The sequence below is a fragment of the Festucalex cinctus genome, chromosome 7 (genome assembly GCF_051991245.1).
Source record: "Festucalex cinctus isolate MCC-2025b chromosome 7, RoL_Fcin_1.0, whole genome shotgun sequence".
In the NCBI taxonomy this organism is placed as follows: domain Eukaryota; kingdom Metazoa; phylum Chordata; class Actinopteri; order Syngnathiformes; family Syngnathidae; genus Festucalex; species Festucalex cinctus.
The window spans coordinates 7,479,267-7,504,649 of record NC_135417.1 but is presented as its reverse complement, the minus strand read 5'-3'; the positions used below and the strand labels follow the sequence as shown (position 1 = coordinate 7,504,649).

General features: G+C 44.4%; 1 protein-coding gene and 1 long non-coding RNA gene across 4 annotated transcripts in view; one reads left to right on the top strand and one right to left on the bottom strand.

The window, feature by feature from the left end:
* LOC144022641 (uncharacterized) overlaps nucleotides 1–25,383 on the top strand; it is a 141,496-nt gene that overhangs the window by 82,119 nt on the left and 33,994 nt on the right. The window contains exons 4-5 of one of the 3 annotated variants that reach the window (XR_013284381.1): nucleotides 2,147–2,227; nucleotides 2,307–2,435. The exons of the other annotated variants lie outside the window; for them this stretch is intronic. This is a non-coding gene — a long non-coding RNA (uncharacterized LOC144022641). Of the gene's footprint in view, nucleotides 1–2,146; nucleotides 2,228–2,306; nucleotides 2,436–25,383 lie in introns of those variants that run through there. 3 annotated transcript variants of the gene reach the window in all.
* LOC144022635 (forkhead box protein O6-like) overlaps nucleotides 2–25,383 on the bottom strand; it is a 52,943-nt gene continuing 27,561 nt past the window's right edge. The window contains exon 2 of the mRNA XM_077527604.1: nucleotides 2–4,651. Coding sequence (XP_077383730.1) covers nucleotides 2,981–4,651 — 1,671 coding nt within the window. The 3' untranslated portion in view covers nucleotides 2–2,980. The remainder of the gene's footprint in view (nucleotides 4,652–25,383) is intronic.

The following is a 25,383-nucleotide window of genomic DNA, read 5'->3' as shown; positions in this document are numbered from 1 at the left end:
GGTTGTTTCTTTTAAATGCATTTATTTAACAGTCACCAGATGATGAGATACATTCTCTTGAAAAAAAGAAATAGACAACAAAACTGATATTCTTTCAGATTTTTTTTAAAAACTATTTTACAATATTCTTAATATATAGATTTTGTACAAAATAAATGTAAGTAAAACAGAGGGGAGGAGGCGGAGGGAAGATTGACATCTTAAAAAACAGGTAGGAGGGGGAGGGGGGGTGGTGGATACAGGCGTTGACTCAAACAACTACCACATTTAGGATTCGACAAAGACCAATCAATCTCTTTCATAAATAAATATCGGAAAATTCGACATCACGTACAGCATTCTTTTGGGATCGGAGAAGCGTGTGGTTGACTAGCATGTAGCTTCTCCTCACACGACTCGCCCGTTTTGCCTCCCAGCAGTACGTTTGACTGGAACCAGTGCGACCGAAAAAGCCCTGCAATTGGAGGTGTGTTTCCCTCACTTAATGGTCTGATAGTCTCTGCCACGTTTTGACCTTTGGCTGGAACAATAACCCCGCCCCCAACCCACCTTTTGCTTTTGTCTACAAGCCCAAGTGAGGGGTGGGGGGTGGGGGGGTTCTCCTTGGAGGAGCCAGAGAAGAAGAGGGTAAAAAAAAAATGGGTGTCCTCTCTATGACTCCCTCAAGGCCAATGATAAAGAAGCTTCAGACTACCCCCCCACACCCCTCGCTCCTTCTTCTCCACCACATACACACATACTCTACAACCCCCCCACTCACGAACACGGAGACAATTGAGCAAAGCACACACGTGGGCGGGCGAGCGACCGGAGGCTGGGAAGAAGGTCACACTTGCACGACTACCGACATCATTTCACCCACAAGTTTCCTCACTGCTAAAACGTCAGCGCTGTTGGTCCTCAGAATTTGCAACGACACGACGACAACTACACGACAACAGAATAAACACACAGGAAAAAAAAAAAATCGGGGCCGGGCGAGGGGGAGGGGAGTGGGGGGGATGTGAATGGCTTTGCGGGCTTCTCATCAATCCGAGCCCCCTTTCACGCTGGCTTGCTGTCCTGCATGTAACGTTGGGGATGGGCTTCGGATCCAGTATCCGAGGGGATAATAGACCGAAAATGTGAAGCTGGCCATTTTGCATCACAAGTAATTGTCGCTGTCAAAAAAAAAAACGCTGGCGACGACGTAGCGGCGCGTCAAGTTATATGAATGCGCAAAACCGCAACAGCTACGTGAATGTGCAACACCGAGTTCTGTGTGAAAAGGATGGTCAGATAAATGCCAGTTCTATGGTTAGGTGAGGGGCGGGAACAAGAGATATGGTCAAAAAATGATGCACAAGAACTGTTTTGTGACATAGGGGGAACTCACGGCAAACATTTTGCCCCCACGAGTCTAAACAGTATTGTGATTATTACTTTTGTGAAATAACAATTAAGCATTATCATCCCTCATCAGAGGGCTGCCATTTTGTCTCATACCACCCTCTGCTGTCCACAGAAATTGACATCAAAGTGCCCTCGGGCTTGCATTGTGAATGTCGTGGCCAAGAACGGACTGAGAACAAATATTCATCGATGGGGGTGGGTTTCCACCGGCTGAAAGTCCCAAAATTACATAGTCGGTGGACTGCCCATGGGGAATTTGGGGAGTTTTGTTTTCTCAGTTTCATCACGTGATGTTCGCAATGCGAGCCCGAGGGCGCAAATTCAATCGACGGTTGACAGAACAAAATGGTAGCACCCTGAGAGTGATGAAAAGCGATGGATTAATTCAATTAGTTCTTATTCCACAAACGCAATATGAATCTGAAGGCCGTATTTGACTATTGGGGGCACATACCTCGTACAAAGGATATTATTTACCTCGAGTTTCCATTTTAGGTCCAGACGTCTTTTCTCTCTCGCCCGAAAGTTGACATTGGCATCACACCATTTCGTCTTTGCTTTCTCGGCGCCCCACCCCCTCTCGCCATCCCTTTTCCCCCCACACGGATGAGATATGGGAGGACAATGTGTTAGCTTCTCAATAATGACGCATCGCTGCCGCATCACTTTGGAGATTAAAAGCAAGATGCTGAATTTCAATCAAGGCCCATTAATGGCTGGCTGTGAGTAATGGCCACTTTGTCTCCGCTGGCAGTCGGGAGAGAGAGAGCCACTTCCAGACAGCGGGGCAAGAGTGAGAGAGAGAGAGTGAGAGCGAGAGGCTCCAGAGGCCCAGGTGAGACAAGGTGATACAAGTTTTTAATTCACCAAATTGCATGCAAGCGAGTAATGATGGAATCCATTTGGTGATGTAGTGACAACGCGCCTGGGCCGAATGGCAAGAGGACATTAACTAAACATCGCATCCAACAGAAGAGTCAAAGTGCCAAGGTCTGGATGTATGAGGCCGTAAATAACAGCAACGCCGCGCTAAGACATTGGTGAGAATTGATTGGATCTCATGAGCATGAATTTCATTATGAGGAAAACGGTTCCGGATCAAAAATTGATTTGCATTTATTGAGTTTTTGCTAAGGTTCTTGTGCTGCAATCGTAATGCGGCCAGGGATTTATGTTTTTTCCTTGCACTTTTTGGTCCCTACTTCTGACTATGACTGATTAGGGGTCCTATTTGAGTTTGATTTCTGACACTTTATCAACTCGCAAAACATGCCGGGTTCTGCAAGAGCTGCTCTGTGAACACACTTGCGATAAAGTGCATGGAGAGTTCAGCTCTCGTGGTAGATGAGAAGCAATGATGCTGAGAGATTGTCATCACAGTATAGCTGATATGAGGAAATACCAAATGAGACATGAGCTCGAACTCAAAGGGAGAGGTGGGGTGGGGTGGGTTGGGGTAAAAAAAAAAAGAGGAAGGGGCGACAGACAACAAAGAAAGACATGGTCCTATAGTCTCTGTGTCAAGTCAGGAATGTCACAGTTGAGCACAGTGCTTTATGGGTAAGATTGTTCTTTTGTGGGCCAGAGTTTAGCCAGGCACCCAGCTCTGGTTGCTGTGGGTTTGCTGTGGCCCGGCCAGTCCGCTCATTCCCATCCCCATGCCCATGGTCACACCCATCCCCATTCCCATTCCGATGCCCACCCCCTGGGCGAGGGAGCAGTCAAAGTTGAAGTCCATCTCCTCTCCAGAGTCCATGATGTCATGGAGGAGGATGGACTCCACGTCACAGTCCAAGCTGCCCTGGAACATGTCGATGTCCAGGTCAGCGGGTAGTCTCTCGTGCGGGTGGGGTTGGTGGTAGCCGTGATGGTACCCGCCGGTGCCGTTGCTGCCTACCATACCCTGACCATGATGGAAGGGTCCGTTAGCCATGGCTTGGTGTTGCGGGTCGGGGTAGTGGTTGTGACGAGGGTGCGGATGCGGCGCGGTGGCCAAATGGCAAGAGTCCTGGGGCATCCCAAGCATCCCCGCCGGGTTGGGGGGCAGCGTGGTGGACGCCGGGAGGTGGGCGTGTGACGGGGGGCTGTACAGGTAGGGAGTTTTGTGATTGTAGGTCTGCAATGGGTTACCGTTGCCGCATGGGTTGAGGGGCAGCGCTCGAGGCGGGGTGTGGTTATGGCCGATGCTGTTGTGACTGAGGTTGTGAGATGAGTTGTGATTATGAACGGGCGTATGGCTATGAGTTCTGTTGTGGCTGTGACTATGAGGTCCATTGTGGTTCTGGCCATGGCCGTTGTGGTGCCCGGCGTGGTGGCTGTGAGGATTGGAGCCGTTACACGACATCAAGGAATGGCCTTCTCTCTTCAGGCCCAACATCATTTCCTTGGGGCAATACGGCTGTCTGGCTGACCCTCCTGTAAGAAGACTCTGCAGGGCATTGGTGCTGGAGTACGTTCGCATTGTCCCGGAGAACCTGGCTGGCTTGTTCTCTTGGATGGTTTGCATGGGCGAGTGGTGTCGCATCATGCCCATGCCTGCTGTGCCATACCCACCTGAACTATAGGAGGTCTGGCCCTTTACCCCAGAGCTGTAGTGGTAGACTGAGGTTTGGTGCTTATGTCTGCCAACAGAGGGATGCTGTTGGTGTTGCTGCTGTGAATGATGGTGATGATAGCCGTCCTCAATCAGCTGTTCATCAAGACTGATGGCACCTGTCAGGCTTGCCAGCTGAGGCAATTGCTCAAGGGGAGGACAGCGGTTGCCTGCCCCCATGGACGGAGAGCGGGCGGTGGGCGACGGGTAGAGGTGGGGGGAGGTGGAACAGGACAGGCCTCCCTCATCAGGTTCCTCCGGTTCCCCCTCTGCGAGGATGGGCGACAAACGCCCGCTTAGGGTGGAGGCTGACGAGCTGGCCCTGGAGTGGAGATCTGTCCAGGCATCGAACTCACTGTCCGTTACAGAAGTCCCTCCAGAACCAGTTAGGCCTTTATGCGGCGGACTGCTGTGGTCAGGGGAGCCCTGCAGTCCCACGACAGCCGACCCTGCTCCAATTCCAGGACGTCCGACCCGCTTGCCTCGAATACGACCTTTGCTCTTGAGATACTTGGTGTTGTTATCCATGGAGACGGCTCGCCGCCTTGGAGCCTTGCCCATCTTCCCTCCGTCGGGGTTCAACATCCACCAGGAGCTCTTTCCCGTGCCCTCGTTCTGAACACGGATGAAACGTGTGTGCAGGGACAGGTTGTGGCGAATGGAATTCTGCAGAGACAGAAGAAAAAATGGGTATTAAAGATCATATTAAGACCTTCTAGATGATAAATGTCTAAGTATGTCTATGGTCAGCACTGTGAGTCTTTGGCATTTCTGTGTCAATTACAGGGGGATCAATTTGCTACGGTCTTCTGCTCCTATGGGAGCGATGTAACCCAAATTTGTATGTAATGTGTACTGTATGTTCTCTCTGGGTTCTCGCTCTGTATTTCCAAAGCATATGTTAGGGTCATTTGGGACTGAAAATTGCCCGTAGGTGTGAACAGTTATCTGTCTCTTTGCGATTGGCAAATGAACAGTCGAGGGTGTGGCCAGTCTGTCATCCTCAGGCAGCTGGGATCAGCTTTAACTTTAGCCCTGGTGATCCCACACAGGCAGGACATCCTTAGAGAAGTTGAAACATTTTGACATCATAACTATCAATGGCCGGGTCACTTTCACATCTATTATTACTGTACTCAAAATTCTGTGCAATCATTGTCAACCAAAGTCACAGTGTCGTAAAACAGTGAAAAACACAAACAGCTTCAGAGGACAGCCTGAGCTGACGAGGCGCTCAGACCCTGTCAGCCGCCGCCAACCTGAAACGACCCGCGACTCCGTCTTTAGAGGCCCTCGGCACGCACGTCAGTCCTCCCACTTTGGTTTGCCATCAATCCAGCTGTCCTCCTCTATGTCTCCATTCAGACCGGGCCCTGATGTGAGCTGCTGTAGATGGGTGTAGTGTATGTTTGAAGTCTGTGCCAGACTGGCTTAGTGCCAGCCGCCGTTGCTCTCTGGAGCGCGCCTTGAATGGGAGGATGTATCAGGAGATTGAGCTGGGGGCAAGGAAGGCTAATGGATGTATCCCAATTTCCAATATCTATTGCCACTGCCAATCTCCTTCCTCGCCTCCCCTCTATTTTTTCTGTCTCCGTCGCAATCCCCGGTTTCTATTCTGTCACTGAGTGCTTCTTATTTTTTGTGCCGTTTCTTATTTCCTACATTTCTGTGCCCACAACAATCATTTTCCACGTCTGCTTTCAATCGCTCTGCCGTCAATTATGCAGTGTGTCACCAATTACTTTCCCATTATCCTGGCAGCGTGTACAGTCAGCGACTCGGTAATTCCGAGGATCTAATTTTTGTATTATCATTTACATTTCAAGGGTTGCTGGATGCTGAAGTTCCCGATGCGCAGCAGAGCCACTCGCCGAAATATTTGGCTTTTTTTTTTTCTTTTTTTTTGGGCACGCCAAGCGCTTTGGCACTCGAGTCGGCAAAGTATCAAATAAAAAAAAAAAACACCCCCTGTGGTTTGGGAATATGGTGCTACAATGGGTTTATTGAGATTGAGGGGTACGCACACTTCCACCATCTCCATTATGTCGCAGATTATTTGTATTCACGGCGAAGTGCGCGCCAGGGAAACAAAATAAATCAAATTCTGACAGAGAACACGCAGGGAGAGAGAGAAAGAGGGAGAGATGGGGAGACGAACTGAATTCAGGTGATCTGTGAATGCCTCCTTGGGTTATCTCGCTGTGACCACCTCCGGCGGCGCGGCGCCATGGCAACCGGGTAAACGTGCAACGGCAGAACTATATCATATTGTGGTGAGAGAGCGAGAGAGATGGAAGGAGAGTGGGGGAAGGGGGGGGGGGGATGCGGGAGGTTCTTTTGATGCCGCTGCTCCAACACTAAACAGCCTTTCATCTCGGCTGTGCAAAGGCCCGCAGGGGACGCCCGCTCCCCGCTACTGACGGCTTCTTGACGCGCCAACTCCCCCACCCCCCAACACCCCCAAAACCGTCCCCCCCCCCCCCCCCCCCCCCCCACCTATCATACCACTCTAAATCATCCCCATCAAATCCTGCCTTAAGTGAAATATACCGTCACCCTCTGACGACAACCTCGTATGCCCGCTTGATGACGATTTCGAAGAACAGATCACGCCGCCTCTAGTCGCATTAGCTCCTTAGCTCCTTTCACACTGGCCATGTAAGACTTTTTTTTTTTTTTTTTCAATGCTCGCTGTTGAGCTTGGAAGGATGGGCAGTTCAAGATTGAAATGTAAATGCTTTTTACCAACGTAGTATCAGTAGTATCAGATACGGCGTGTGAAGGCGAACATCTGAGAGCGTCTGATTTTGTGGTCACCGCAGACATTACTTACGTTTACATGCAGTCACGATTCAGGTTAACCCGTTTGCATACGTTAGAGTTACTGACGTATACATATCCCGATCTAAACTGTGATGCACGGACGTCATTCCGCAAATGGACGTGAGTTCCGGTTTTACTTTTTTAACTCACCACACTAATAAGTTAGTTGGTTTCCTCCTCACTCCAAAAGTGTGGTTCTTTGCTGCGTCGTTATGTTTGTTTACCTCTGCTTGTGTATTTTCAGAGGGTTACTCAGAGACTTATATACACGCGTACATGTGCGGGTATATACACACTTTCTTAGAAAAACAAATAGCGCATTCAGAGGGCATCCATACTGTTTCCAAATGTAAACACAAATCGCATATGTGACTTTGGAAAATAATTTGTAGCAGGCTGTGATGTTTCAAAAGAAAAAAAATCTTGTTTATAGACGACCACACGCATGCGCATGTACTATTTCAAGATCTTCGCTTTGATTGGAGGTTTTTAAAAGAAGCATTAATGCTGTAGATTTGCCAAACGATGGCCCTCACGCCCCCAAAACAGGCAGTCACTACTAATCCCTCTCTATCCCAGCGTAATCCCAGACAATCCTGAGCTAATCCCGAGTAGATTCAGGGGCACTCCCAGCTGGGCGTCTCGCACAGAGCCATGCCAGGTCACCATGGAGGCAATGGGCAGCTCGCTCGGATATACAGTATACATTCAGTGGCGACGCTGAATATAACATGATAACCATCCTATAGAATGCTATCATTCCAATTCCAGAAACGTTGACGTCATTTGAAATCTGAGGAACTACAGTACGTCCTTGGCAAAGAAACTTAAATTGTCTTCGTGTTGTAAAGGAGAAGACGTCACAAAATTCTAACAAATGTGGATTTTATAAAAGCTTCACTAATGTTTAATATTTGCGTGACATATATTTGCCTGGAAGAACATCTGCAACATTAGATCATGAAACTGAATTACTTTTTAATAATAATAATAATAATAAATAATAACCTTATTTATTGATTGATTGAATTATTTTTTATTGTATTATCTGTTCTCATTGCTGCTGGACATGTAAATTTCTCAGAGGGAGCCATCCCAAAGGGATCAATAAAGTCAAGTAAGTCTAAGTACTAATTATGTATAATTAATAATTACAAAAATATAATTATTATGCAAAATATTAAGGATTATTGAAAAATGTATTTTAATTCCACCAAAAAATATTTAATGTACACTTTCTTAAAAAAAAAAAAAAAAAAATGCAAATTGAATATTCAGCTGCAAAAAGTAGGCATCCAACACCAGCAGTTACGTTGCCAGAAGCTGGATGACCGCTGCATCGATTGCTTTGGCCTGGCTTCTCCAAGTGACCCACAAGTGACGTTTTACAGCTGAATTCATACCTGAAAATCGAATTTACAGCTGAAAGTGGAAGTTTTTTGTCCAAGATGAAAAGTGAAAGTGTACATTTAATATTTTCATGGTAGTAAAATTCAGTGTTGGTAATTCAGATTCCGAATCTGATTTCGTAGATTTACTTCTTGAATTTTTTCCAAGTCGAAATTTGTTCTCCAGGTGATGTATATTTATTTAATTCACTTATATACATGCATGCTGCGCAATCTTGTTTGTTTTAGCATATGCTAACACACAAAATGTCTTTTCAATGTCGTGTTCACTCGGAAAAAGCAACATATTCAACTTAAGTCTAACTTTAAACTTAATCTTGACATATCTCGTGAACATCTGAAGTCATTTGAGCGAGAATCGGCTCTGTGATGAGGCTGACGAGAATTTTTGGAAATGCCTGTGTGCGAGTCAAGCCGGCTACCTTCCGTCCTTGAGTGGGGCCTAGCTAGCTTTGCCACATTTTCTGCCCCTTTCAGATTGAATAGAATAAAATCAAAAACTTTATTATGTATTAAATATTCATAGAATGGAAATTTCTCCTCCAGCCCCCCGGCTCGCCGAGGCAGACAAATGAAGCCCGCAGAAACATACAATGACAGGGGAACACACACATCACACGCTCGGGTCCGGGAAGCTGCTTCCTATTCAAATCACCCCCCCAACCCCGCCCCTCCCACCCTTTAATACAACGGGCCTTCGAGAAAGGCCGCTAAATAATTAATGAAGCGGCGGCGGGGTCTATACAGATGCACTTTCTGCTCCCATAATATTTGGGGGGAGGGGGGAAAAAAAGCACAAAAAGAGTTATAAGAAAGTCGTCGTAGTGGTTTGCAGGCCAGCACACCAAAAGTGAATTAGGTCAAAAGGGGATAATATGGTTATACAGTAAAAGAGGATAAGGTCATTGAGAAGGCGCAATCACAGCCAATTAAAGTGAACAAGATTCTCCTGGCTGATCAGAATCAACTCTCATTAGGCTTTAAATGCCCAGATAGCTGATTTGGACATTTTAGACAATAGACAGCAATCCATCTGATTGGCTTCTTTGTACTCAAATTAAAAGTGTGACAGCAAAAAAAAAAAAAAAAACTGAGCACCGGGAAAATGATTGCCCAGTTCTGGTCAAACAGACGTAATCAATGTAAATTCACATGCAGCAACACCACACCAGTGCTGATGCGCAATCTAACTTAAGGTCATCTTCAGATTCAGGAAACGACAATAAACGCCCTACAGCTGTCAAGTATTATTTTCATGAAGGTCTTGTAACAAATGTTGGGTTCAAGAAATTGGGAAGTTGTAAATGTTTAAAAGTGTTGTCAGACTGTCCACAGCATTTTGTAGGTGATTATGGCACCACGATAAATGAGGGTTCAATGTACTTGTGAACAACAAACTTCAAAAAGATTAAGAGGCTATAAAACTAAATACAACCAATTTTAACCTTTCTTTAAGCCAATCGTTCAAAAGTTTGGGCTTTATTTAGAAATATCCTTATTTTCAAAAGTATACAATATAAAACTGAGGGGTATATTTACTAAGAATGCACTGCGTCCGGTAATAGAGCGAAATATTGCACCCGCAGTCTGCGCCCAGTTACCCACCTATTCACTAAGGATATTGCTCTAATCATATACCGGCGCAAACACGCCCACAAAATTGACAGCTTGGAGCAAATTTGCACCTAATTTACCACACAAGGCAATGGATTTGCGACGTTATTCATTCATAAAGTACAAATTATTGGTGCGATCGTTTTCTAAAACTATATTTTCAGAGGTTGGCGTGGGCATACAGTATGCATCTGGCACGTAAAAAATGATATCAAAATGCGTCCCCAGCATTGCCGATGAGCCCGGGTTACATTATGTGTCCTAAACCAACATTGAGAAATTTCCCCTTCCCTCTCTCTCTCTCTCTCTCTTTCCTCTCTGCATGCTCAGCCAGAGAGTGACGTGCACCGTGCCATGCACTGCTGTCATGATCTCGGGATCGAGGTTGCGGCAGGTTTATACATGCTTTCCAAAAACGTTATTTAAGTCACGCAAATTCCGTGTAGCTATTTGCGCTGGCGTTAGTGAATTAGACTCTGCATATCAATGAGTCTCATTTACATTGGGCTGGGCATATTTTGCGTCAAATGTATGCAAATGACCTAATTTACATCGGCGCACCGTGGCGCAATCTGGTTGGCAGAGCACTTAGTGATGGATTTCCCCATCTGTGCGTGTTTACTGAATTAGGCGCTCCCGGATTGCTCCATTTTTACCGGTTAGCGCCGTGCAAAGGCGACGCAAACCTTTAGTGAATCGGCCCCTGAATGTGTTTGAATGGAAATCACTAACAGAATTGTCTAGTTGAACCCAAACTTTAGAAACCGTCATGTATATAATTGATCCAAGTGACAAAATATAGCCTACAGTGAATTAATTAATATTACAAAATGTGTATTGATTATATAGCGTATTTATGTTACTATTTCTGTATTGATTGATTATTGTAGCTTCACTGTTTTTGCATTGCAATGTGTGTGTAGCCATCCGACCATATAATTGTTCAGGCAGTGCTAAAAGTGACTTTAGAAAAAGAGGAGGTTTGTTGTCAAGACTGTTGACAGTCAAAATTATATTTCACCAACAAGGAAAACACTAGCTTAGTGCGGTCGTTGTCCATGGTTGTTGTTTACGTTTGACTGGAACGCTTTTGAGGTTGAACCTCGGGAGCGCCACGTGGCTTCCGTACGATTTCCCAGCATTCTCCAATAAGAACCGATCTGATCACTTACTAGAAACGATGAACAGGAACGTTAACTCCGACGCTAGCGCTAACGTGACATTATCGCGTCTGGACCGATGTAACACAGTTCTAGATGACTCATGTAGGTTTGTTTTCAACACTGTTGACAGTCTAATCATATATTTACAAACGAGGAAAATACTGGCTTAGCGTGGCCGTTGGAATGGAACGCTTTATGATCCGACCTCGTTAGCGATACGTGGCATCTGTCTGATTTCCCAGCACTCTCGAATGCATCAAGCTAAGCCAATCAATGTGGCTGCTAAATGCTAATAGTCGAAACACTCCAAAAACAAATTGATGTTTATATAAGTGTTCGAAAGAACGCTAAGCGATAACGTTGACACAAATTCTAGCGCTAACATGACATCGTCTGATTGTTAAAGATGACTACAGCAGTCATTGAAAGGGTAATTATCACACACAAATAAACAATAGCGCAGACGTCGCCCACATTTACGTTTACGCTCAAGCTAGCATTTTTGTTTTCGAGTTTTCTCTGCCTCGAGGGCATTAATAAGAAATGTGTGAATCACGCAATCTCCGATTGGTGTTTTTGTCTGAGGAACCTCCTCAGTTGCCTGTGAATTGAATTAATATCGACTCGATGGCCTTGTCTTCATCAGTTATCAGGTAAAAAACAGCACTCTACCTATCTGCACATTTCCGTGCACTTTCTGCAAAGCTCTAAGACGCCACAAGTTGGTTACAAAGCCCTCACTAATAGGAAAGTAGAAATTGGTGTCCAGGACGTGTTGCTAGTGGGGGTTCACGGTAGTTAAGGAGTGGATCTAGGGTTGCTATGCGAATGATGGTGATGGTGGTGCCAAATGATGTTAAAGTTGTTATGTAAAGGTCAAATGGTCCCATATTGTTTCTTTGGCGCAGCGATGGGGGCAAGGGTTAGTTATGTCTGCTCCAATGATTTGTGTGGGATAACCTGACTGGCACGGTGACAGCTGCGCTCTGAGGTACGGGGGGGTGGGAAAATGGAGGTACCGTAAGGGGCCCCGTCCCAGGCGCACAAAGGGGTGCCCTCGAAATGCCCCCCACTCAACCCACCCCCAAAGAAGAAGCCGAGAGGGGGTGAGAGTGGGTCAAACGGTCCCATAGTGAGGCGGCGAGGTCTGGGAATAAAGCGCCAGGCCCCGATGGATGCCGGCTGAAGCACCAGGTAGGCCCCGCTAAGAAACGCAGCAGCTGCTCTTGTAGTGGCACCGGGTAGAGCCGCTTGCCACACTCCACTGGTATTACCGCAGCATTTTTCACGCAGAATGGAGCCATTATGTCTCGGTCAAAAGGGGTATCCCTGCATGGCGCGCATTCATTTGATGGGGCTAAATCAAGAGGGACTAACACAAGCGCTAACTGTGTTTATTGTGATTTTTTTTTTTTCTTTCCTCCCCCCGTGTGCACAAGGCGGCAGGGATCAGGGGAACGGCGGAGGGAAGAGTGGGGGTGCGAGAGGGGTGGGCGTGGGGTCTCTCTACACAGGCACAGTTTTGTTCTGCGCAGGAATGAGTTTTGTCAGCTAAGCCTATCTCCGGGCTATTGGTGGAAATTAGCGCCGGCTAAATATTCGCTTTCCCTGATTGATGTCACGGCTGGCGTTGCCCCCCCCCTTTGAAGGGAAATAAAGAATCGAGGGGATAAATAGGGACAGGGTTGCGGGAAAGGGGAGGAGAGGGGATTGGTGTCTGTGGGAGCCTTGAATGAGGTCTAAAGGGCCTAATGGCTGCGCAGATATGACACAAAGGAGCCCAGACAATATGTTGTAGCGGCGACAAGTGAGACTATGATGCAACAACATTGGGGAATGTTTGCGTGTGCGTGTGCGAGCGAGAGATGTAGCTATTTGCCTGAGCGGCTCCGAGCGAGATGATTAAAATCCCTTTAGGAGGCTTCTTTAAGAGAGACAGATGGGCAGGGCGGCCTGTTTTTGGAATGCAATCAAATTGAAGAGATTAAAAATAGGCGAGTCGTCTATTAGGAGGTGAGAAACAGTTACTCCTCCGCCACGCGACACCGTCACCTCTGCAAGCGCCGCGCATGTCGCGCAGGCTCAATAAAGCTGCTATTACTGGCATCGGGGGCCAGATTGGATCCTGGCAATTTGCACCAGTGGTCACTTCTTGCACAACAAGTGTCAGGGGAAAGGTGAGGGAACTGGCCAAGCATGTCTCCAGACCTAAACCCTATCGAGTATCAGGATCAGACTACAAGATTTGGCCTAGTTCATTTTGTTGGTAAGGACAAAACTGATGTTGTGACATAATCCACAATCAACAATTTGGCATTGGAGAAGCCATCTGATGCCAAAATGTTTGATCTTCCGTGTTCCGTGCGTTGTCAACGATAACCCTGCAACATAGCACCTTGATGTCAACCAATAGGATTGTGCCTTGCTTCCCTTGGTTGTCGTGATAATTTCGTCAATGAAAACTAAACAAAAATAATTTCGTCAACACACATTTTTCCCCCAGAAACTAGACTAGACTAAAACCCTCATTAATAAACAATAAGTACGACTAAATCAGTATGCATTTTCATTGACTAATGAAGACGAGACGAAAATGTACTGCAATTAATAAAAACTTCTGGACATTTTAGTTCATGAACAAAAGCGAGATGAAAATTATATGATTTTGTCAACAGCTATAACGTTCCAACAATAATGTTAATCCGACCGCTAACTAATGCTTTTCTTTTGGTAGGTTCCATGTTTTTATAGCAATAGAATATTCTGTGTACATTGCAAAATCAGTCAAAATCCAGTAAAAGTTGCTTCAGTGAAAATGGCTGCCAGTCAATGAGTTAAGTACTTTTACGTGTTTGAGGATGACTTAGAAGAATGACCGGTTGTCATGTTTTTTCCCGGGTGCAGTCAAAAAACAGTTTTCCATCCAAACCACAGCGCACATGACTGTTATTAGACAGCTTAAGCAGCAGATATGTAAATCTATCTTTTCACAGCCATCGCTTTTAATGCTTTTTAAGCGGATTTGCCCGCAGCGTCCACATGTGAACGGGGGGCATGTGTGTGCAAATGTAATAACGCCAACCGACTCGAGTGCCGCTCAGCTTGTGAAATGACGCGTTAGCACAATGCTCACAATGTCATTAAAGCGTTGCAGCGATATATTTATATTTGTACAATCAATTCAACAAGCCTCAAGACTCGTGAATATTAATTGGCATGCGCTTGGATCTTCGTGAAAATAGATTTTTAGGGGTCCGCCCAACGCAAGACTCCAAAAAGTCACTCTAATGGCGCCGCCTGGAAAATGAACGTCAAAGTTTGTTGGGGATTCTCATAAAGTTAGTAAATTAAAATTGCCACAAAATTGGGTTTACAAAACATGTCTATCATAACAGGATGCACCAAAAAGTCTCAGGACGCATGCCCGCAATTGACTCATTTGCTCCCAAAATATATTATATTTTAAATGTTTTAAGTTTCCCAAAAATGTATTTATACATTTTTTAGTTTTTGTTTTTTTTTATGCCAGAGCATACAAAAGGCTTTGATGCAGCCTCTCAACTGCAAAAAAAGAGACTAAAACTAATGAAAAAACTAAAACTAAAATTCAAAAAACACGAAAATGCTTTTTAAAAAACGAAAACTAACTGAAACTAAATTTTATGTTTACAAAAGTAACTAAAACTAACTAGAATTATAGCAAAAATATCCTTCGTTTTAGTCTTTGGTCATTAATTTAATGCATGAGCCTTTGGGGATGATTTTAAATATGATTTTAAGGAGATTTATTTTGATATGAACCGGAATAAAGACGTTTGAAAGTGTCTCACGCAGAAGTGACGTCATCTTGCAGCAGCCAATAGAAAAGCACCTTCAGATGACATCGCTCCCATGCTGTCTTTTTTTTTTTAAATATTGCGCACAGGTCATACACATTCTTCTTTTTTTAAACTAATACTGAGACTAACTAAAACTAAACTAAAACGAAGCATTTATTAAATAACGAATACTAATAAAAGCTAACAGAACCACCCTGAAAATGAATTAAAACTAATTTAAAAAAAAAAAAAAAAAGAACTAAAATGAGAATTCCAAAACTATAATAACACAACCCATCCAATGGGAAGCCTGGCGGGTCGCCTTTCAGCGCCCCCCAGTTCATAGGTCACTGCTAGATTACAACACGCTCCAAATGACATCAAACTTGGAACCAGGACGTTTTCATCAACAACAACAACAAAAAAGCAATAGCTGGCTTATTTCAATGCAGAATGTGAGCAGGTAAAAAAATAAAAAATCTCGACGTGGCTTCCCTAGGCTCCCATTCTACTCAAATTGACTGAGTTTGTACAGTCGAGTGATTTGAAAAAGGTGCTCCACACCCGACCCCCGTTATTCGGCAATGCGACGGGAGTGCCATTTATAAAAAAAAAAAGCTGCGAATGGAAATCCAAAAAGCGTCGCGCGCTCGTGCGCCGGATCAGGAAGTGGCCGTGGAGAGGGGCCCCGTAATGGAGTTGGTTGGGGGGGGATTCCTGCCTGACTGTGCACTAATTGCAGCCAAGCGTTGGCCGGCCGTCAGCGCGGTGCCAAAGGGAAGCGTTGGCATCGGAGCGGCGGCGGCAGCGGGCGAAGGGCTGCCACAGCTTTGGAGGGTTAAAAATAGACGCGGACAGATTAGCCGAGCATCTGAGACCCGGACGGGGGATCGGAAAATCCACTCGGCTAATGCCAGGGACAGCTGAGTGTTGCCGGTGGGCGTAAAGGGGACACAATCTGGGCCTCGCATCTGACGCCCACGCATGTTAAAACTGAAAAAAAAAAAAAAAGTGTTGTGCTGGACACATAGCTGCCTTTTTTTTTTTTTTTTTTTTTTTTTAACGCTGATACCTGCAAAAGGGAGGCCGAGCTCACACCCACCCACGGAGGATTCACACAACAGGTGTTTGGGCCCGGCCACCTGTGGGGCCGGCAGCCTGCTCGCACTTCACACGCTCGGGAGCAAAGCAACATTTTCCACTGGGCTTGCCATGCCTTTGTTCGCGCAAAGCAACAACGCCGAGCGTGGAGAAGGAGGCAGCTTTATGAGACTTGTTTTTTTTTCTTCTTTTTTTGGTTTTGTTTAACGAGACGGGCGGGATCTGAACGTGCGAGCCTTCGCGGGTCCACGTGTGCACCTGCGTGTCTAAAAAGGCGTCATTATTTCTACGTCGGAGCGCTTTCGTGGCCAACAGACGCAGTGTGGATTTGATTAAGTTGCCTCCGATTAAATGAATGATGTTTTTTTTCATTGCCTTTTTTTGTTTTTAGTCGTTATCTACTCTCATTCAGAGCAACGGGAATCTTAATTCCCCACGTTCTAAAAGTCAGCGAAAGGGCCCGATATGTATATTTTGAGGCCGATACTGATTATTGGCAGAAAAAAAAACAGATTACTGATTAATCCTCCGATTATTTAACCCATTTACTCCCAGCCATTTTGACTGATTTTGCAAGGCCTACAGAATATTGTCTTCTATTGCTATAAAAACATGGAACCTGCCAAATAAAAATTTGTCTCGTCTTTCATCAGGAAAAAAAAAGTATATTTGTATCTGTTTCCGTTTTACAGCAATTAGCATTAGAATATAGCTACGTTTCATCATTATTCACAAATCTGTTTAGAACTGTGGGGAAATCAAGCTGGTTTGGTTGATCTCTTATACTCTGCTGCCACCTGCTGGCTGTTTTTGTCGTAACTACCATTGCTTCAGCCAGTCTCTTCAATTCAGAGGCTGCATTAAAGCCTGTATATGCGAGCAAAGAAAAAACAAAAAAAAAACGTATAAATACGTCTTCGGAAGCACGTCAGTATTTAAAATAGAACGTTTTTAGACATTTAGGAGCAAATGAGTTAAAAATATATATAATGCATCAAATTAACCCCTTCCCCAATTCTTTTTTCAATGGGTGCCACTTACGCACACACTTTCGCTATTAAGATTCTGTGCTTTGAATGACAAGTCCAGATCAAATAATTTCATGAAGTATCCAAGGTTATTGTATAGATTTTTTTATTTTATTTTTATATAAATTTATATTATTTCCACAAGTCTGGGGACTTACTGGGCTAACCTGGGACCTTGGGGGATTGTATTTTGTGCCAAAAGTGTGTTAAGCCAAAAAAATGTTAATCTTTGGATGTTCGCAATTTGTGAAAATTTGTTGCACAACAGTTTGCTCGCGTTGCTTCTGAATTTTCCAAATTACAATCGATTGTTGACTGTAGACTTTTTTTTTTTTTCTTTGCTAACGGCAGACAAAATTTGAGACATGTTCATACGTCAGAAACGTCGTTGCTAGCTGCAACCATTAGCAAGAAAATGGGGCACTTATAATAATAATAATAATAATAATGATGATAATAGACTGGAAATAACTCTTTCCACATCAGGCCGGCTGATTTGATTGCGTTGCTATGCGCAAATAAACTCAAATCATCGTTTTTTTTTGTTTTTTTTGTTTTTTTTAAGCCTTGGCCTAATCTCATTCATAACGATGAGAATCTCATTTCCTACGTTCCAAAAGGTCAGCGAACACCTCTGATCACACTTTAATGAACACCGTTCTCAGCGTTTAATTCAATTTCGCTCGCCACCGCCGAGCGAAAATTCCTCGCATTGCCCCTTTAATCGCATTCCGCCGTGTCGTAATAAAGCACAATGCGGCGCGCGCGCACACACGCGAAAGGGTGACGGGAAGTCAGTCAAGTGGTAGTTTGGGTTACATGTTAATAAAATAAGCTTCTTAATTTTTGCGCTCTCAGTTGAAGTGGCATGAATAAAACGCACGCACGCACGCACACGCCGGTGTGACACAAAAGCCTGGCACACCGGGCACACTCATTACCGCAATGCCAAGCTACCAGTTGCTAAGGAGACCTGTGGGAGAAGGAGGGTTCCGTGTTGTTGCCATAGCAGCCAGCCAGCCAGTTCGCTCCCTGCCAGCCAGCTCCCTCGGGGTGGGGGGGGGGAACAGCGCCAGAGGTGGGTGGGGTGGAGGGGGGTCTCATTGAAGTGGGTGCAGAGGGCAGCGGTTTCAACGGGCGATGAGGTGCCGCCGAACTTCATTAGGGCCCGCCCCCACGTCACCACACGCACACACATGAGGACACAACCAAAAGGGGGGCGGGGTGGGGTGGTGTTGAATGCAGAGAGGAGAGCCCGCTTTGCAAGTTTGTTGGGAAGCAGAGGTCGAGCAAGGCCGCGTGTGCGTGCGTGTCTGTTTTCAGCGCAATGACCTTGACCTTCATCTCCAGAGACCCCCCCCCCCCCCCCCCCCCACACACACACACACACACACCTCGAAAGGCAAGAGCAGTCGCATGGCAAGCATCTGAGCGCACGGAACGCAGTCATGCCGTTTGTACGTGACGACTCACAAACATTTTTAACTCATTGACTGGCAGCCATTTTCACTGAAGCAAACAACCCCCCTCGTCTCTCCCGACTGTTTTACTGGATTTTCACGGATTTTGCAAGGTCCACAGATTATTCTGTTCTATTGCTATAAAAACATAGAACATACCAAAAGAAAGATTAGTAAAAAAAAGTTAGTATTTCGAAAAGTCAAGATTTTTTGCCCAGTTATTGTCTCAGGTCTTGAGATGATACATGGCAAGTTTGAAATCAATTGGATGAAAAATGCTTGCAAAGGGGGCAAAAGCATGACCACAGTGAATGTGCCAAAATGGGCTAAAATTGGACATTCAAAAATTCATAGCTCACTTCCTGTACATTTTAAAAAATGGCTTCCACTGACCTTTTTTTTGTGCGTCTCGGGGTGCTGCACGTGCCTGCCAATTTTCGTAGCTCTAGGTCAAACGGGCCAGGATTGTTTTTTATTTTTCTACACTAGGGGGCGCTATAGAGTCGCGTTGTTATGACAACTTCATAATATCAAATTTTTCGCCGGGCCCGAAGAGATTGCAAAGTTTGGTGAGTTTTCGTAAATGTTTAGGTCCTCAAAAATGCGATTGTTTACGGAGAATAAAGAAGAAGAAGAATTCTTACAAAAACGAGGGACCTCGCAGCGGGCGCTGGCCGAGCCCTAACCAGCTTAAAAAATTCACGCCTCCCAGGGTATATATCGTCTGATTCCATATTACTTACAGTATTTGCACAATTTAACTTGTAATATCAACTTTTCCCCATTCATTTTCAATGGGATAGACATTGAACTTTTTCTAAGTATCACTTTCCACGCCCACTTCCATATATATAACTTATCATCATTACCAGGTGTCTTACACTGCTTTGCATTGTCTAGTAACCATAATTTCATAATTTATCTCTTAATTTACTTGACAAGCATTCCACATGCATTCAAATCTTAGCATTCAGTTTTTAGCATTCCCACGCAATTTCTCCAGAAATTGCACTTAGTCTAGTGTACACTTGCTGGAATGCGTTATTACCATTTGCATTATAAATTTATGAAATTTGAAAAAAAACAACGCTGAAAATATATTAATTCATTTGAACATGATTATTGGTTATTAAAATGGAAATTGAGGTAATTTTCAATATTAAGCCATTTTTTTTTAAACAATTACATCATTTTAGCACATTTTAATCATATGCAACTGGTTGAAATGAAATAATGGACTTTTTTTATGTTTGTTTGTTTTTTTTTCCCAGTGTACCTTCCTTCAGTCCCCAGTAATTAAAAGTTGCCTTCATTTTAATTAGCTGTCGAACGAGCGCACGAGTTATCATCTCGGCGGACCATCCAGTCAAGTCAAGTCATTGATTTGAATTTGCAGGAAGCCTCGCAGGTCATTAATCAATTTTCCTATTTGTCCTTTTATGGTCATGGCTGAGATTTGAATACGTCGCAAAGATTACGGTAAACGCGAGCTCCGTTAATGAGGTTCAGATCAACGTGATAAGTGAGTACTTTCCCGTCACGGCCGCTGCACTCATTATCTTTCCCAAATCTGATGACATGCCACAGCTTTTTTTTTGTTGTTTTTTTTTTTTTTGTTTTTTTTTTTTTTCATTTTGTGTGTGCGTGAAAGTTTACCATCAAATTGAGGGAAATGTCAAAATGCCAAATGTCTCCTCTTGGACTTAAACGAGCGCCTTTAAGTCAGCGAGCGGCTAATGAGCGTCTCTTCTCAACAATGCCGCCGCTGTTTTTGTTTACGGCTCCGGCGACAGGAATTGTAAAAAAAAAAAAAAAAAATGAATGGTTGGGGATAAATCACGAGAATCCGGCAGCATTTTTAAGAGCCGCGTTACAAGACCAAAGCGGCACATATTTTGCAAGATGATGTACGATGTGCTTCCACATTCATGATGAGAATATTTAGGCGGGAATTTTGTTGCGTGATTCAACAACATTTCCAGTTTATACTCTCAAGTGGCGCACTTCGGATATGCGTCGTTGGGATCGCACAGTTTCAGACTGCAATCAAATGTGGATAAAAAAAAAATCGGATCCATATCAGATGTCTCCCAATGCGATCTTGAGGCTCAACAACACAAATAAACCACAAAACTTTTCTTTAAAACAATTGTTAAATGAAATGAATTAATAAACACTCCGGGTGTTCATGTTTGTGTTATGGAGTTATTTACGTGCGATTCAGTTTCTTTTTTTGGGGGGGGGTTAAAAGAAAACTAGCACTCGATAATATTCTACTTTAGAAAAACATACAGTAATGACGTAATTAACTCATTCACTGGCAGCCATTTTCACTGAAACAACCCCCTTCGCTCTTTTACTGAATTTTGACTGATTTTGCAACGCCCACAAAATATTGTGTGTTATTGCTTTAAAAAAAAAAAAAAAAAACATGGGACCTACCAAAAGAAAGAGTCTCTTCTTTCATCAGGGAACAAATGATATGTATTTCTGTCTGTTTACATTTTGCAGCAATTAGCATTAGAATATAGCTAAGTTTCATCATTATTCACAAATCTGTGGGGAAACAGCTTGTTTTCAATTCAACATTGCCCTGGTTGATCTCTTATACTCTGCAGCCACCTGCTGGCCGTTTTTGTAATTACTACCATTGCTTCACCAGTTCTCTGCAGTTGAGAGGCTGCATCAAAGTCTTCTGTATGCTCTAGCATTCAGGAAAAGCGTATAAATACGTCTTTGGGGCACTTGAAACATTTAAAATAGAACGTATTTATACGTTTTTGGGAGCAAATGTGTTAAATAGAACATAAAGATTGAAACTGTTTCTGTCATTTTTTTTTTTTTTTTGGCTTCAATTCAATGGAGATTGTGCTGCTCCTTCTGGTGTGACCACCTGGGGGCAGTATAATACAAATATACTTTGTCGTGATACACATACTAAGTCAAGCACTTCTATGGCATTTTTCATTGTTTGTTAGCATTAAGCTAAAGTGACTCCTATAAGGCTTGTCGTTATTTTTGAATACACGTCTAATTTTCTCCACTGAGAGGGAGAACTTTTTTTTTTGAACACTTGCCAAAAGTGCTGCTTGCTGTCTGAGTTGAGCCGAGTTCACTGCAGCATTCAGTGCTATCTCAAATTTGTGCTTGCAAGTCAAAGCAAAAGAAAAGATCCAAAGTTCCAAGTTGTGTTGTCAGTCCATTTTCAAGGCGCCAACTGTCGTTGCATTCAATTAGACTCAATTCAGCATTGAACAAAAGCGGTGAGAAAAGGGTTAATAAAAAAAAAAAAAAAGCCCGCTTCATATTTTTGCAGCGTAATAATGTTGCACAATGGATCCTTGACCCCGCTTATCAGCTCCATCCGACGACTTGCATTTACATAGTGGCGACGAGGCCCTTTAATCAACACGGGCCCACGCCAGCCTCGGGGCCCGATCCGATAAGCCGCAATCGATCCTTTGTGCTTCGCTATTTTTGTCCACTGCTACCATTTGGCTTTTTTGTTTACTAAACCAATTTCACACTGATCAGATGCGATAAAGAATTTTTAGAAAAAAGAAGGAAAAAAAATGATGAACAAGTTGTTGTTGCTAAATTTCCCACTCGGCCGCATATCCGGTGCACAGAAAAAAAAAATTCCAAAAAGGGGAATTCCTGCTCGGGGCTTTAAGTCTGCTTTTAGCGGACATCATCATGTGCTCAAAAAAAAAATAAAAAATATCAGATGACAAAAGTAGCACGCATCTGAACAACAAATGGAAAACGTTTTACTGCACGATGTATCCAATTGATTGAATGTGTCCATCAATCCGTCCATTTTCGATGTCGCTTGTCCTCAACTAGTGTCGTCGGCGATCCAAAATAACTTTCGACAGACCTGGACGTGTCATCAACCAATCGCGGCACACTTAAAAAATACAAAATAAAATGTATTCATATTCGCACCTTTGGACAAATTTGAATCAAAAATAGGATGAGCAGATTTTAAAAATTAATAAAAAGTGGGATTTAAATCAAAGCACATTGTGAACAAATAAAACAGGTACAGGTTCATGTACAGCAGTGGTGTCAAACATACGGCCCGCGGGACAGAACCGGCCCGTCAGACGGTCCAATCAGGCCCGTGAGGATGGAACACAAACTGCAGGTTTCGCTCAAATTAAGTGTTGTTGCTAATTGTGTCCACTGGAGGGCGAACTGACGACCACTTAAATGGGGTTCTTAAATGTGACTTTTAGTTAAAATTGAAGATATAATACACATTTTTCATAGAAACGTATGCAAAACTGGACAGCCAAATGTCTTCCACAAATAAAAGTAAGCTCATGAGTCTTCTTCGTCTGAAAACTTGCGTCCATTTCCCCTCCACACTTATGAGGTGCTCCCCCCAGCGGGCCGCTACGTAAATGCTCAATAAGTTATGAACAATGGAGCCGTTATAGTGGCTATATATTAACTACAAATACCGCGATACTTGCGTAGGCGTATCCATAATCTATCGGGAGACGAAAGTATCACGATTTGTTGCAATATCGATATATATATATCGTCACACTCCTAGTGTTGAGTGTTAAAAGGAACACCAGTCCTTGTGAACTCATCAAACAGAAGTATCACCAACGGTACTTGCAACCTGTACATTGTCTTGCGAAAGAAGAACGATGACTCGACCTCGGCGGAGGTATGCCACCGACGTACGCGTACCGCGGGCTAACGACTAGCTAACGACTCGCTAACGACAACGACTCGCTCGTAATTGTCGGCAGTAAATTCCGGAGACGCATCACGGATCAACTTGATTATTCAAAGTCTGCGTATTAGTTTTATAGCAAGTGAAACTCAAGTTAGTCCTGCGCGGGTCGCGTAGCCGGCGCCCGACATCGTTTGATACCGCCTGGCACCCCCCCCCCTCGTTGTGCCCCGTTTGAAGCTGGCATGAGGACGATGAGATCCAGGGAGGCGCCTCTCATCTGATAGGAATGAGAATACTGGTGGGGGGAGGGGGGGTGGTGTTGTAAGGAAACACACAAGTACCCCTTCCCCACTGAGCGCCATGAAACAAAAAAGCGCCCAATTAAGTCAGTTTGAGTTAGGGTCTTTTTGTGTGTGTGTGTTTATTGTGAGTGGGGCGGGGGGGGATTGAACTGTGGATGCAATAAATGGAAATAAGGGGGAAATACGCTAAGTAGCTGAGACTATCTAAAAGGCGGCAGTGTATATGTGCATGGAGGGGTGGGGGGGGGGGTGCTTTTTCCTTTGCTTGTTGTGTATCTCCACCCCCCCCCCCCCCCCCCCCCCCCCCCCCCCCACCGCCCTTCATTCTCCCGCCTTGGAGGGCCAAACTCGGCTCTCAGCTCCTCGACGGGAGCCGCTGAAATATTAATCGGCGCGCTCCAGCCGCCGACGAGCGAACACAATCGCTTCAAACTCCCACCCCTAATGAGGGTGTTCATGAATGGCTAATGCGCACAGATGGGTGGCTGATGACGGGGATGGCTCGCAACGGGGGAGGAGGCGAAGGTGGATATAGGAAGACGAGGTGGGGGGGGTGGTGGAAAGTGAAATTTTGGCGGGGGCGCAGGGATGCTGGTTGTGTAAAGGGGGGGGGGGGGGGGGGGGGGGGTGCGCAGGCACGCCGTGACCTTTTAAGAGCCTCCTGAAAACTTAATTAAGACTAACCCTTCTCTATACTCTCGTCAACACACGCACACAAGCTATAGCGATAGCTAAAGTGGACGACAGCAACCCCCACCCATTCACTATTCAGTTTTTTTTTTTTTTATTCCTGTGGGATACCCTCGGCTATTCCGTGAAACGCGAGGCTGAAGAACTGCTTCTAACTGCCAAGTTGGGAAATGCTAGTTCATGTTTGTTTACCTTCATTGGTAATTGTTAGCATGCTAATGTTGATCATGATTGCTAACTGTTTAGCATTGGCAAAGTTTGTTGGTGTTCAGCTCATTCAATTACAGCCATTTTGACTGCAGCAACCCTCGTCGCTCCCGCTTGTTTTTACTGGATTTTGACTGATTTTGCAAGGTCCACAGAATATTGTGTACTATTGCTATAAAAACAGAGACCCTACCAAAATAAAGATACCATCTCTTGTTTCATCAGGAAAAGAAAGTATATTTCTGTTTCCATTTTACAGCAATTAGCATTCAAATATAGCTAAGTTTCATCATTATCCACAAACCTGTTGAAAACACTGACAAAAACAGCTTGTTGCAACATGGCCCTGGCTGATCTCTTATACTCTACTGCCACCTGCTAGCTGTTTTTTTGTAATAACTACCATTGCTTTAAGGGACCTCTTCAGGTCAGACGCTGCAAATATATACATATATTTTTTTATTATATGTTTTTTTCATTTTGGTATGATTTTTACTTTATTTTAAATGCTTTTTCATTCATAATATATGTTCTTTTTTTCATTAAAAGTATGTTTTTTGTTTTGCTATGATTTTTAGTTTATGATGAATAGTATTGAATGTGTTTCATTCATCATTTGTTTTTTTGTCAAGACGAATCCGCGGATGCGCAAAAGCTAACAAAAAATAAACAACGTGCTACGAGGGCGCGCATGTGCTCTCATTTGCATTTGGAGGTCATGTGCGCTCGGCTGACGTCACGCGCCGAAAAATGCGGGTTAACGCGTCTTCCCAGGACGTTTTCCACAGAGGCCACCTGGGGGATTAAGAGCAGACGCGCATACGCACACACGCACACATATGCGGCAAACTGCATCTAATTAGAGGAGTGAGATGTTGTGACCTAATTCCTAACCTCTCCTCCGCTGCCGGTCTCGGGGCCTCCGCTCGCAATTGGGTGGATCGGGCGGGAAAATGGGAAAGTGGCGCACAACGACGGGATTCAGACGCGGAAGGCAAGGACGGGAAAGGATTCATACGTTGACTATTGACGTTGATATTAGGGATGCAAGGATCACGTGATATCGCGATATTAAAAACGCGACAAT